Source organism: Tenrec ecaudatus, chromosome 14, assembly GCF_050624435.1.
Source record: "Tenrec ecaudatus isolate mTenEca1 chromosome 14, mTenEca1.hap1, whole genome shotgun sequence".
In the NCBI taxonomy this organism is placed as follows: Eukaryota; Metazoa; Chordata; class Mammalia; order Afrosoricida; family Tenrecidae; genus Tenrec; species Tenrec ecaudatus.
In genome coordinates, this window is record NC_134543.1 from 120638149 (window position 1) to 120653425 (window position 15277).

General features: G+C 49.9%; 1 protein-coding gene across 1 annotated transcript in view; it reads right to left on the reverse strand.

The window, feature by feature from the left end:
* The window catches only part of MYO1E (myosin IE), a 247587-nt gene extending 232823 nt beyond the window's left edge, over positions 1–14764 (reverse strand). Inside the window, exon 1 of the mRNA XM_075531887.1 lies at positions 14405–14764. Coding sequence (XP_075388002.1) covers positions 14405–14407 — 3 coding nt within the window. The 5' untranslated portion in view covers positions 14408–14764. The remainder of the gene's footprint in view (positions 1–14404) is intronic.
* Positions 14765–15277: the final 513 nt, after the last annotated feature.

Genomic DNA, 15277 nt, shown 5'->3' on the forward strand with positions numbered 1-15277 from the left:
TCTTTCCTGACGAAGCCAGTAAACCTACTTTAACCAAAATAAAAGTATTTAATCTTCCTCAGCGAGACCACTCCTCAACCTGCTCAGCCCCCTGAAATGCAGCAAATTCCAAGCCTGTTCAAGAAACCTACCCTTAGGATATGTGATATTGTCACTACAAACAAACAAACAAACAAACAAAAACAATCACTGCCATCGATTCCGACTCATGGTGACCCTATAGGGTGAAATGCCCCAGTGACTTTCCTAGGCTAACTTTCAATAGGAGTAGAAAGCCTCGCCTTTCTCCCAAAGAGTGGCTGGTGTTTTTGAACTGCTGACCTTGCAGTTACATTACTGCTACCAGGGCGTCTATTGTCACAGGATGTTGGAATACATATACTTCATATATTGCCCATAATTAATCTGTATTTTCCTTCTTGATCACCTGTCTCTTTCGACCCCTTTCCACCTAGGAAACTATCCCATTACCGCAAGTGAGCATCAGTTTATAACCAGACTTGGCCCACTGAACATGCAGTGGGCCACATAAAAGGGTCTCTGGAAAGGGAAGTCACAAACTTCAGGTGACGCCAAGAGAAAAGTACTTTGGCCAAAAAAACAAAAGTCACCGGAAAGACATCACCAGACCAACTTAAAAGACATTTGGAAGGAGATGTCCAATGAGCCATTTCCTGTCAAGAATCATAACCTCACCCTAATGCATGGTCATCCTCCCCCTAATTTACTTCCTGGTGTATAAACAAAGCCCACCTTTTTCAGGAGGGCTTGTCTTGGTCACTCTAGTCCTGGCTTGCTCTTTACTTAATCAACTAAAGTAAAGCTTCCCCTCTCACTTGGATCCAGTCTGAGCTAGCGGGCTACTTGGGAAGGTAACATTCAGCCTTCACATTTGTCCCCACTGCAATTCAGTTCCCAAGTCACACTGGGAATTGCGCTGAGTCCTCATCACCACCCACTGGCATCCAGTTGACTCCGATGCTCCCTAGGGTTTCCCAAACTGTAATCTGACTAGAAGCAGACTGTTGTACATCTTTCCCCATCTGAGCGACTGTGGGTTCATTTTACTGACCTGGGTTAGTGGCCAAGTGCTTGACTAAGGCACCACCAGGGACCTCGCTGAATCCATCTTCAAGCCATGTGCTCTAACGACTTCTCATTGACACTGAGCTTATCACAGTTATTTACTGCAAGAACCAGAATCATCTACCTGGAATTCGCCAGTTAAATTTCAACACCCCCTTGTATACTTTCAGCTTATAAGCCCTCCCCCAACCCCGAAGATACAACATGGGAGCCAAGTGAACATCAATGGCCTCACATGTGCTTTAAAATAATCTGGAGAGGGTATATCATTTCAAGATGCATTCCCTTTTTCCAACTTGTACCCAGAAAACCACTATGCAGAGCAAGGCACCCACCACTAAGAACTGACCATTCTTTCAAAATAAATAAATAAATAAAATATTAAGGGCGATACAAAACCCAAAGGAAATGCCAAGCCACTTTCAGAAAAGTTAGACTCTCCTGGCTCCCGGAATGTGTGCAGCGCGAATAAACAAAACGATTAAGCCATTAGCATTTCTCCTTTGAGACGCTGGCCTTTGGAGGCCAGCAAAACCAGACCCACTTGGGCAGGTGGGTGGGTAGTCTGCTGAAGGAAAAACAGAAGCGGGGACTTCTCCACTAGAAACCCGAGTCACTAACACCATGGAGGAGTACAGGGACAAAGAGATGTGCTGGAACTGACCGGAGTGACGGTTGCCCGCCTCGCCTGGATGCTGTTGAATGACTGAAATAGATGCTGTATGAATTGTAAAAGGACTCAGAGCTGTTGGAAGCCCTGTAGGAGAAATGGTACATTCTATAGGCCCACACACTCCACAAAGAAAACCTTCCACTCCGTTAACCTGGAGGCGAAGGAGACCTTTTCCATGTGCCCCCAACAGTCTAACCACTTTCCCCCAAGAGTGGGATCACCAGCCGGAATTCTGCTTCGGACAGGCTGCCCCTCCAAGCCTGGAAGGCTTCCTGATTTGGAATGGCCCCATTCAGAGATGGGGAACTTTTGTGTGAAAACGCCTCTGGTGAATTTTGTTTCCATCTTCGCCTGGTGGAGTGGACACAATAAGTTGTGACCAGTGGCATAGAGGCCTGGTGAAGCTACTAACCTCGCATCGCCAATGAAGCCAGAGCTGGCTCAATGGGGTGAGGGTCAGAGGTGGCCATCCTTCTAGCCCACCCAGGGCCCCCAGTAGTCCCTTCAGCCGGTGCTGCATGGAACAGGCGAATATCCTGTTCTATTAAAAGAACACCCCAAAGGAAGCCCCGGTGGTTTGATTTAAGAGGCTATTTTAATCTTTGCAAAAACCCTTCCCGGTTTGCAGCAGTGAATTGTCTGCTTTAAACCCACCGACCCTCGGCACTCACTCAGTTACAGGACGCTCGCGATGTTGGGCTGGGAGGTTGTCAGTCTTCCGGGCACATTAGGAGCCACGGTGATCAGCCATCTCATGGTGACACGATTACAGAACAGTGTGGGGCGACCCCCCCACCCCCGAGGGTTTCCAAGGCTGGACCATCTTTACAGAAGCCAGCGGCCTCCTCTTTCTCCCCAGGGGATGCTGGTGTGCTTGAGCCACTGGTCTCTGCACTTAGCAGCCCACTGCTTAACACGGGGGGCTGCCGGAACACCTCTGGGGAGTGGTTGGGTTTCCTTCCAAAGAGCCTCTGATGCTACCACATGCCAGACATGGCGTTAGGGTTTGGAGATAGGAAAACAAGCATGACATTGTGTTCGCTCTCAAGGAGTCTCAAGCTTAATAGGACAGAAAAACAAACACATATTTAATGAACTAATCGTTCTCAAAATCCTCCCACTCACAGGAGGCTCTAGCTCACCTTGCCTGATTCAACTCCCCCAGCCCCCGGTGCCACAAGCCCCTGACCCTTCCCTCCAAACGGCTTCAGTGGGAATCATCCGGCCTATCGTGCCAGACCCCAAGAACCCCTCGACTTCCCCCTTTGCTTCCTGCTGCTGACCTCTCAGTTCGTTTCCTCTGCACTCACCCCTTCCACCTTGGGATGGGCATAAAAACACAGTTCAAAACCCTACAAGCATGCCAATCTGCCCCCATTTTTGTTATTGGATGAATCCTAGGACTACAAAGATTCAAGAGCACCGGTGGCGTGGCAGGTTACTTGTTGCATTGTTCACCCCAAGATCAGCAGTTTGAACCCACCGGTTGTTCTGCAGAGAAAGACAGGCTTTCTCCTCCTGTAGAGACTGGGGCTGCTGTGAGCCCGAATCAACTCAGTGGAAGCGGTGAGTTTTTTGAGTCTGTACAGAGTTCATGAGGGCCGTTTACATTTCACGGGTAGCAAACATACTGTGAAATTTCAAATATCTAAGTTCAGCCTGTCCTCCCAAACCATAGGCCATGCAATAATTTTTAAAAAAAAGGCACATTGTCTAATTGCTGCAAAACCCCATTTCAATCCTTTCCATTCTTTCTCCCATCTAAGACTTTCTCCTAGTTCTTCAACAACCGCACCCGTGAAAACCGCTGGGCGCCTATAGAGTCGAGTCTGTTTTCTGGTAGACCTATCTTCACAGATGCCCAAACACTTGTGGGGAGGAGAGCGGTGGAAGCGAGGAGAGGGACTATCTATTTTAACATGTACCAGTTTGATGCGTGAAGACAGGGCGTAATGATGGGCAGGCTGCATCTATTGCCTCCCGTGGATGCTCTACTCACCTGTCAGGTGCCCTTTTAAATGGCTCTCTTCTTCTCAACTGCCCATCTCTCCAAAGGGCAAGCCAAACGCCGTGAGGAGGGACCCCTCCATCAGTCAGCCTCATTATTGTGACCAAAACCACAGGTGCTGCGGACATCTGCCGTCCGGCCGCGCTCGCTGATTGGCTCCTCCTCTCTTTCACTCCATCAGCCGGGTGACCAAGAGCAGGATGTCGGAGGGGATTTTGGGAGTGTTTCCTTGTGTCCACAGTTGTGCTTTCTGCTTTTGTTCCCCAAGATCCAGTTCTGGTAAGCAGTTCTAAGAAATATGCCCTCCCCACACAGCAGAAAGAATGAAACGGAAGCATCCCCTCCCCACCCCCCAGAACATTCTAAAACTGTATTGTCTGAGCAGTCACTGAACAACGGGGAGGACGAGATAAAAAGCTGAACATGAAAGGATGCTACCCACAAGGTCACTGGCTGGAAGGGAAGACTGAACAGGGCATGGAAGATCGTGTAGCAGCTGGAGGCCCAGGGGATTTTCAAAAGGGAAAGATAAACGCTCATCTCTGGACACTCTCAGAGAGTAGACCTTCAGAATGAGGAAGGGCGTGAGCTGGGAATGTCCTCCAGCCCAACAGAAGCTGCCAGTGAACAACATCCACTCCTTTAGGGGAACAGCCAGAGGAAGAGGCTGGCCAGACAAGCCAGACAGAGACCAAGAGAAAGGTAGGCTTGCGGTCAGCCTGCCAAGGCAGAGTCCAAAGGGCCTGGCAAGAAACGGAGCCTTGTCGTTCATCCGTCTTATATTTAGAATATATGAAAGCCACCTTAGCCAACGGACACGTCCAGCTGCTGGAAAACACTGAGATTGATTCATAGCGCCGAACAAAAGGACAATACCTCGTTGTTTTGTACAGCAGGCAGCACATCAGCATGCTCACACTAGACACTGGCCTGGAGAGGAACTAAGCAGAGCTGGAGGGAGCAGAAGAACTCAGGTGGGAGGAGGCGAGAGCTCAGGTTCTGTGGGCCACCTTCCTTACATTTCCTCACTTCTGAGCAGGTACAAACGACAGCTCCCTCCCTCTCCCCTGTCCCTTCCTGATCCAGAAGTGGGGGGTGGGAAACCAGTCTTGCGGAGAAAGAAGAGAGCGCAGAGCTGGAGGATGTAATTGGGGTTGTTTTTTTCGTGTTTGTTTCTTCTTCTAGGCTTTTCTTCCCACCCCCATCAAAAAAACAGAAATTTCAGAATCCTTCTGGGTTTCCATCAATGAAAGACAACCCCAATTCCAGTTCCTCACCTTAGGGAAATATAGCAGTAGACATGGTGCTGGCTTCACTGTGACAGACGTGAGGATTAGAGGACCAGCCAGGGCCACCATCGATTCTAGTCCTACCTCGATTTAGTCAGCCCGTTAAGGGACGCTGAAAATGGATCAGTGCTAGGGATCTGCTACCTAAACCCTTGGTGGTTCTCTCACATAGACTTGGGTTGGCCACAGTGCATCAGTGCGTGATGCAAACGGAAGCTGAGAAAATGCCTTTGTCCAGGACCTGTGTTCTCCTGTGAAACCTGGGACCACTACCATGTAAGCAAGGCAGGATTAGCCTGCGGTGACAAGAAATATAAGGCCAAGTCATCTCCACTGGTATGACAAACATCGAGGCAAGTGCCAGACAAGGGAGGGTCTAGACCACACTAGATCATCCATCCGCAGCCAAGTGACCGGCTCAACCACAGGGGCCAGATGAGCCAGCTCAGGTCTCCTTTTCAAACCTGCCTGAAAAATAACAACAAAAGTCACTTTGGTGCCAGAATGAAACGAAACAACATATATGAAAGCCTTTTGTTGTCACATCTCTAGCTGTGAGAGTCTCATCGGATGAGGGAGTTATCTAAATCATCTTTCATTTCCCAGCTGTTGGCACCACATTAGAAAAAGATTGCTACCTGCCAATCACGTGCTCTGTTATGGTCAACAATGGAGAAAGGTCCATCAAATCAGTGGGAAGTACAGAGCCCCAAATGTACAGTTGCCTTATCATTACAACAGTATAAAAGCAATGCTTATTTGGAAAGATCGCAAGGAAATGGAAATAATTACCACAAGGGTAGGGTGAGTTCTTCCAAATTGATTTCTTAGAATCTTCTAATGGTGATATCATTATGAATTAAAAAAAATAATAATTACTACAAGCTTCCATGTCCACGCAAGCCATCTTGAAGGGCTAGATTCTAGGGAAACAGACTCTAATTCACCAGCAGGGTGTAGAAAGAAGGGTCTAAAACTAGATAGGCATCAGGAAACCCTGGATTCTGGTACAAGAAAGTCACTGTAAGACTGAAAGTCAACCCCTATAGAGCTCTGTGAATGAAGCCCTGGGACTGCTATGGGATAAGCCTGGGGCTGCAAACCACAAGATTGATGGTTCCAACCCACCAGCTACTCCTTGGGAGAAAGATGAGGCTGTTTGCTCCCATAAAGAGTGACAGTCTTGGACACCCTGTGGAGGGCTGCTAGGAGTTCTAGTCAGCTTGTCAAAAACCAGAGCCTTGATTTTAAGAGGCTTCTATAGTTCCACTTCTCAAGGCTTGCTGTCATCTGCCAACACGAGCTGTGAAGCTAAAGTCTCAAACACAGTCTGTTTACCATGATTACAGAATGTCCTTATAAAATGAGGCTATTTGTTTTGCATAGTTCTTCATTTAAACCTTTGGCGCCTTCTTACTGTAGTTGATCAATATCCAGACCAAGCCTGGTAAGCAAACAATTAAAACACTAAGAACTTACCAGGGAGAAACTCATTTTAATCACATAGTCATATGATTACAGGGTGCTGAATCTACGGGGATTTTTTTTTTTAAAGGCTGCTGACTCACTCTTGGGAAAAGTCACTTCTGTATATAATTCTCATATATCGCACTCTGCAGCTCATACTACATTGCATTTGTACAGCGTTTTCAAAATGTTTCTGCTGCCCGGGGCTGATGAAAAGAGCTTTCAGAAGCTCTTCCTGGGCAATGAGACCCACTCCCTGTCCCATCAGGAAACACCATGTGTTAATCTGTGTCCTCTCTCATTTTTCTCAGATGAACTCAGAACACGCGGTAAAGGAACCATCCAGAGTCATATTCTCCGGTATCGCCATCAAAATGTCCCCTGCTGCATGTATCCAGACCAGTACGGCTCCTGAAACCGCTGTCAGATTCCTGGGACTGAACCCAGGAAGGAGGAACAAAGTCCCTCAAGCAAGATGAAAGGGATAAGAAGATGTCCTGGAGGAGGGAGTGGGGAGAGCAGAAAAAGTTCATGGGCAGCCATCACTCATTACATCAGCTCGCTCACTGCCATTGAGTCAATTCCAACTCATAGCAACCTTATCTACAGTCGTGTTTAAAAACCAGTGACCGGCTCACTAACTCCGACTCAAGTGACCATCTAGCTGACTCTGATGGAAAGAAAGTGATACCCCACCCCCACCCCCATGGGCTACAGTAGACCTGTGCTCCAGGGGCTGATGCGGGAGGAAGTCGATCATCAAGCTTTTTATTCTGAGGTGCCTCTGGGTTGATTCAAACCCCACCCTTTCATTTAGCAACCAAGTACACTAACCACCAAGGGACTCCACACTAGTGTTTAGATAGCTCCAAACAGCAGTCACTTGGGCACTCCATTTATAGGTGCCCTAGTGACAGAGTCGTTAAGAGTTGGACTGCTCCTTATGGGTCATGGGGAGGAGACAGGCCTGTCAGGGTGCAGTGTAGCACCGATGAAACATACAACTTTCCCCTAGTTCCTAAACCCTTCCTCCCCACCCCCACTATCACGATCCCAATTCTACTTTACAAAGCTGGCTAGACCGGAGCATGCCCACAGGTACAGATAAAAGCTGGTAACACAGGGAATCTAGGACAGATAAGCCCCGCAGAACCAATAATGAGAGTAGTGATACCAGGAGGATAAGGGGAAGGTAGGGGCGAAAGGGAAAACCGATTACAATGATCTACCTATAACCCCCTCCCTGTGGGACGGACAATAGAAAAGTGGGTGAAGGGAGCATAGGTCAGTGTAAGACCTGAAAAAATAATAATAATGTATAAATTATCAGGGTTCAGGAAGAAGAAAGGGTGGGGGAGGGAGGGGAAAATGAGGAGCTGATACCAATAATAATAATGTATAAATTATCAGGGGCTCAGTGGGGAAAGAGGGTGGGAAGGGAGGGGAAAACGAGGAGCTGATACCAAGGGCTCAAGTGGAAAGAAAATGTTTTGAAAATGTTGATGGCAACAAATGTACACATGTGCTTGACACAATGGATGGATGGCTGTATTGTGATAAGAGCTATATGAGCCCCCAATAAAATTATTTTTTAAAAAAAGAGTTGGGCTGGTAACTACAAGGTCAGCAGTTCGAAACCACCAGCCACTCTGCTGGAGAAAAACCAATACTCTCTACTCCTATAAAGGGCCATCTTCTCAGAATCCCTCAAGGGCAGGTCTGCGCTCTCCTATAGGGGCACTGTGAGTCAGAACTGACTTGATGGCAAGGAGTTTGCTTTTTATGCGTTTGGAGACACTCCTTGGTAGAAAATACCAAACAACTCCCTTTTATAAGGGAAACTCAGTGGGAAGGTGCTGATGCATGAATAAAATCGCCATGCGTTACTAGGTATGCGGCAAAAGTTGAGACGGTCCCGTTTGAGATTTGAATAGCGAAGCTGCAAACAGCTGACTTATGAGTGTGCGTGTCTGGAGTCTCAGTGATCGTCATACACTTTTAAAAACTGGCAAATCTAGCGTAAAAATCGGCGTTTCCAGATTTCTCTTTAATTATGTAATTTGGCCACTAGTCCCATGGTGGTCAGGAGTTTGGGCGAAGGAACAGCTCTTTAGCTAGAGCATATGCTCTGCTTCTACTCTCTCCAGGCCAGCCTCCTTGCCTAACATTGTATCTATTTGGTGACCTAGTGGGCTAAGCTTTGAGCTGCTAGCTACAAGTTCAGAAGTTCAAAACCACCACCTAAGGCTGTCTACTCCTACCAAGATGAAAGTCTCAGAAACCCGTCGGGTTCTCCATTGTCAAATATGAGCCAGAATCAACTCCATGGCAGCATGTCTTGGTTTGGGCCTACATAGATAGCTTACCACCCCTTGGCTACTGCGGCGTTGGCTGGGGATTCGTGGCAACCTCAGGCACAGCTGACCCAAGCCCGGCCCATTTGGTCTTCGCCGGGAGCCTATTTAGTGTCACATTGTTGCTGGGTGCCGTCGAGTCAGCTCGGACTCGTAGGGACCCTGTGTACAACGGAAGGAAACAGGACCCGGTCCTGCACCGCCCCCATTTGTTGTTTCGTTGCAGCCCGTTGTTGACAAGGTCCTGCTGGCACGCATGAGGTTTTCAGTGTGTGCCAATGTCTCCATGCTCTCCGTCAGGTTTGCAGGGGTTGCTTCCTCTGAAGCAGGCAGCCTCTCCTTACAGCTGATGCCTTCTTCGGAGACTGTTCTGGAAGCTCTGTTGAAGCCTGCTTTCTTTGGGTGACCCTGCTGATCGGTGAAATAGCAGTGACATAGCTTCCAGCATTGCAGCAACACGCAGGTCACACACTACAACAACCCAACAGACAAGTGGTGAGGTTCAGCCCCATAGCAACACACAAACCTCCAGGGAGAGAGGGATGGAGTCTGCACACGAGGTGCGCTGACTGAAGGTGAAGCCCGGTCTCTTTGGTGGTGCAATGAGTCCGCATTGGGCCCATAACCACCAAGAGGGCAGCAATTTGAATCCAGCAAGACCCTGACGAAGAGTGAAGAGGCAGCCTGCTTCTGTAAAGACAGACAGCCTCACGGACCCCAGAGGGCAGCTCGACCGGGTTCTAGAGAGTCAGAATCAACTCACCGGCAGGGGGCCTGGGTTTGCGGTCGGTCTTCTCCCGCTTGGAACTGAACCACCACTGGCCCAGCAAAACAGGAGAGGAGGGAGTCTTCAAGTTCTGTCATGGGCTGCCTCAGACTGCTCCGTTCCCCAACTGAGTGTGATTTCCTTCTAGCCCTGGGTTGACCCAATCGTTCCCTCTGGATAACCACCTGTACCCACCCCAGGTAATGCTCTGAACCCCAGATCATTCCTCAGCCTCTCTCCTTTCTATTTTTGTACACCACATCAGTTTTTGTTTTGTTTTATCGGGTTGTTTGGGCCTAAGTACTAATAACGGATAAACTAATCGGTGAAAATGAACTAACTTATCTTTCCAGAAAACATTAGGGGGAAAGAATCCAGATGTAAATCCATGCCAGCCTTCACCCAGAGGAAGTGACTTGGCCTCCCCTGGTGCCTGTGGCTGTGGTCCCATACTGAGGAGCGTGATCCTTTATAGGGTTAGGGTGAGCTAGGTCCCAGCCGTAATAGGGGTGTGAACAAACTCACCCCTTTGTTTTCTTGGGGATGTCGTTAAAACTACTTCACTAAAGGGTTTGACCCCATCCTTGGGGCTTTGGCTAAAAGACAAAACCCACACCCCCATCAAAGCCATTCCTCTGGGCACGAGAGCTATCTAGGACACAGATAGAAATCCGAGACCCGTGAGGAACACATCCGGGATCTCTGTCTGCAGGGTCGGAAGCTGCAGAGACCAGAGGCACTAGAGATTGTGGCCCAGAGATCAGAGGGGGTTCTTTCTCCTCCGCTGGCCCGAAACTATAGGACTGTGAGACAGAGCGACAGGTGGGCTGGGCTCCTGAACTACGGAGGCAAAAGCCAAGAGATCACCGGGCTGAGAAGCTGAAGGCCCCAAAAGACACTTGGCTGCTGACTGAGGAGCCCTGGAAGTGTAGTGAGTTATTCGTCTGGCTGCTAAGCTCAAGGTCAATAGTTTAAAGCCCCCGAGAAAAAGGAGGTTTTCTACTCCCATAACAAAGTAAAGCCCCAGGGGCAGTTCTGCCCTGTCCTATGACGCTCTTATGAGTCAGAATTGACTCAGTGGCTGTGACTTTCTTGAGGCTTTTATGGCTAGCAGATAGATAAGATGGAGTCATCAATAAAAGGAGCCCAGGGATGCTGCAGGGTGAGCATTGCACTGTTAACCTCAAGGTCACCAGTTGGCCTCCTGGAGAACGATGTACAGCCTGGGAAACCCTAGACAGGGCCGCTATGAGTTGGAACCGACGTGATGGCAGTGGGGTTTTTGGTTCATGGCGGGCAGACGTTGGGTACACTTTCCCAGGATCTGTAAAGCACACCGATTCGTCCGGAGCTTAGAGCGCTACTTATTTTCTGGCGAATCCCCTCTGACCAAAGTGGAGGCATGTGGATGGCTTTGTACCAGACAGAGTGCATTATAAAGTCGATGTAGTCAGGTTACAATGTAGTCGTTCATCATCTGATCTCCCTTTTGACCTATTTTTAAGTTGCTTCCGCTTAAAAATAAAAATGTGGGGGAAATACACATGCTGAAGCCCCTCCGACCACATAGACTAAGGATGTGAATCGGAAAGCGGATTATTGTAAATGCAGCTCAGTTAAAATTTAACGGCTTATCACTTAATCTCCCTTTGGACCTATTGTAAATTTGTTGTAGTTTTTAATATTTTCTGCTTTTTTAATGGAGGTTTCTCTGTTTTACTTTGTTATTGAGGTTGGGTTTTTATTGCTGTTGTTTCTGTGTATTTAAGTGTACAACTCTTCCTAATATGACTGAACTATCGAATTGTATGGTGTGTGAACTGCATGCCGGTAGAGCTGTTTGCTTGTTGGTTTAGAGTGCTTATTGGGCTATTTTTTTTTTAACCAAGTGTATGTGCACAAATTTGAGTTTGGGGCCCTCATCATTTTGTGCGTGTACTAACAGGCCTCAGTTTACTACACAAAAGTAAACAACTTGGAGTCCACCCTCAGAGCCCATTTTTGATAGACCTGTGAAACAAAAGAACGGTGTTCTGCAGTAAGTTTGCAGGAGGAAGATCTGCGGTAAATTTATAACTAAGCCCATGGCAGGCCTGCCTATGAGTCACAATTGAACGGGTCTCGGGGGAGCAATGAGTTCTGGTGGAGAGGCTTCTAACCTGCCCCCCTCCCTCCCTCCCTCTCTCTCTCAGACATCCCAAACCAAAATACCCCACTCACTGCCATGGAGTCCAGAAGACAGGGTAGACCTGTTGCTGTGTCTCCGAGACCGTAACTCTTAACAGAAGTCAAAATCCCTGGTGTTTCTCCCACGGAGAGGCTGCTGCTTTATGGCTGCTGACCTTAGGGTTAGCCACCCAGCCCATACACAAACACACACACACACACACTGCCGTAAAAGTGCGGTTCAGAAGCCCAGTCAAGGGCCTACTGGTGAATTATATTTTCCCTGCTAATCCCCAGCCACACCCCCAAAGGCTGTGCCCTTTCTGTTCTAAGCAGCTGAGGCATACAGCTGGGCAGGCCCAGACAGATGTGAAGCACTGAATGATTCAGCTTGAAGGGGTCTTAGATAAACACTAAACATCATAACCGAGCTTCCTGATTATTTAAGATGTGGATGCTCTGTTCTTCTAAGGCAATTAACTCCACGTGTTATCTAGAGTTTCATTTCTTCTTCCTTCTTTTGCCAGATTACTCTAGATCAGGTAGATCTCACGATGGCACGGATCCAATTTCGGGACAGCCAGCTGTTTCAACTTTTCTGTCGGGAATCGTGTCCTCAGCAACCGTATCGGATGCACCGATAGTCTCCTGGCAGCCCGCACCGTGTCCATCTGTGCTGATGGCAGGGAGCCCATCAGCAGGTAAGTCACACCCCCAGAGGCGGAGGACAAAACTCTGGAAACAACTCTCTTCCTTAGTAGATACCTCCTCTGCGCCCCAAAGTTGTCTGCTCCGTGTGCAAAAGAAAAAAAAAAAACTTAACGAAAGGGATGCTCATTTTCCCAAAGTACCACTGGCATAGTTAAATTCAGGAAGATTCTTGAAGCTCCTGTCATAAACACATTGATTTGGTTTTTTTTAGGCATATCGAACCACGGAAAATAATTACAGCAATTGTAAAGTGCTAGAACGATCCTCCTGCTAAATTCAAGTGGCCAGATGACCGCTTGGGTAGCTCCGCCCACTCCACTCTCAATGTAAACGTTCCCACTAGAAATGGCAAAAACAGCGAAGGCAGACAGGCTTTCTGGAACCCTAAAATTGAAGGAAGCTGACGTGTAGATAAAGTGTCCACTTAGATGGGGGCAAGCGTGAAATAATTTTGGACTATGTAAGGTGGAACGATTTAACCAAAGACGCCCTTTTAAAGGATTTCTGTTTGTTTTTAATGATTCATTTACTAAACGCAGCTGCCAGTCAAAAGGGGCAGGAGTCTTGTATGCAGGTTACATGGATCTTTGTACACTCCCCCACCCCCAGGTTAGCCATGAGGACTCTACAGTTTTAGATTCCTCCGACGTTGCTTAGCCTCGTGACTTCGCTCCACTTTCACAGCCATTAAAACACACACACACACCACCCAGGGAAAGACCAGTCCAACCACCTCAGCAGGATTATTTGAACACCGAGTATGGAAACTCGGCGGTGTAACTACTTGTTTTCCGACGGACTGCCACGCTCTGCCAAACAGACCCCTTGCTCTTGTGTCTCCGAATAAAAAGTGCACCACAAGCGAAGCCCAAGGGACGTGGCTTTTTGTTGTGCCCCCACCCCCTTTTAGCAAGGGGGCGGGGTGTTGTTTAGAGGAGAAAGTCAGAAAAACAGTGAGCCAGAGAAGGGGCCCGTCCCTTCCAAGTCACCTCAAAGTACCAAAGGAGGTGGAGGGAGGTCAAAAAGAAAAGGTAGCAGACGGGACTCCTTTGCATGGGAACGGATCGCTGTGCCCGCGCACAGCCCCGTCCCCTGGCGCTGGGAAACCGGACGGGAGCCCTCCCACGGGAGGTGTTTACTCGGCTTTCTTGCACAAAGAGCCCAGGGCCGGTGCCCCGCACGGGTCCCGGTAGCGTGGCTCCCAGGTCACTTTCGCTCTCAGCAGCCTGCCCCCCGCCAGGTGTTCGTCCTACCTGGCGCCCCTAGCAGGCTGGGTGCCGCCCGCGTCCCGGCAGGCCGGTGTCACCCCCGCCAGGGCGCGGACGCCAGGCAGGACAGCCGCGGGCGCTGGCCGGACCGCCCCACGGCGGAGGGGCGCCCAGGGAGCCAGCCTGCGAGGGTGCCCGCCTAGGGCAGGGGAGCGGAGGGGGCGTCGTGCGCCCGGCTGGGGCGCAATCCTTCCCGCAACCGCGCCCCAGGAGCGAGGGCCAGCGAGGGCACAGGCGACTGCCCCCACCTTCTCAGTAAGCCCACAAGGATTCCCCCCTCCCCGCCCCCCGAGGATCGTGGCCCTGGAAAACAGAGGTGCCATACGCTGGCTTCGGACAGCTGGCAGCCATAGTAACCGAGCCACCAAAAGTTTCGCGACGCAGCGAGGCAGGAAAACGGCTCGGAAGAAACTTTTCCTTTGCCCCCCCAACTCCTTCTTTGCAGTCCCGGTGTGCCCCCAAGTCGCAGGAAATGAGAGCTCGCGACATGCCTCCTCCCGCATCCACCTTCTCCGCCCCTGGCCTGAGCAGCACGCCCAAGGTGGGTGCCCCGCGCGGGAGCTTCCTGCCCCATCCAGGCATCGGGCGCCCAGGCACCCGGGCACGGCCAACTCACCATGGTGACTCGCGCGGCTGGCGCGCCTCCACCGGGTCCGGCGGCCGCGGATCCGGGACCCGAACGCAGCCTCCTGGGCGAACTTCAAAAGTTGGTGCCCTGCGCCAAACACAGGCTCCAGACACCCAAGCACTCACAGGAGCCAATGGGAACCCAGAGGGGCTTCCATCCAGGCGGGATCGGCGGCACTAGGTGAGGGCGAGCGGGGTGGATCCCGTACTCCAGTCGCACGCGGCAGGGCACACCGCTCCGCTCGGGCCCCGAGCTCCCCGCGGGACCAGGAGAGGCCGATGCGCAGGGTGCGTCCGTCCGGTTCGGTCTCGCCGGTCCTCTCCGGCCACTTACTCCGTGCTCTGCTCGCTGAGCCTCGTCCTGGGCCGGGCAATGTGTCCATAAATGGAGAATTCAGCTCCGGTCTGACCAATCAGAGTTTGTTTTCATAGCGTCACTCCTCCGGGAAACTGTACCAGCCAACAAGCTTGAAGCTGCGGGCGTTTCCAAAAGGTCCCTGGATCCTGTAGTCCGGCGGCTGCCCCGCCGCCCTAGGAAGAGCGCCGCTGCCCCACCGCGCTCCGCTGGGCACGACCTGCACTCTTGGGAAAAGAATGCCCCGTAAGAGGTCAACCTCGCACTGGTTTCCCAACTCGAAGTAGCATCCACGCTTTTCCAGAATTTTTCTTTCTTTTTTTTTTTTAAAGAAGGAAATATTTTATCAGCATAAAAGATCAGAGTCGTGGCAGCAGCCCAAAGGAAATCCTTTTTTCTTTCCAACGTCTGGGATTGTGAGGAAAGTCAAAAATATCATTTCCCTCACCCCTCCTTTTACCTGCATTTCCGTGGAAAACAAAGGAAGGCTTTAAAAAACAATTTTTT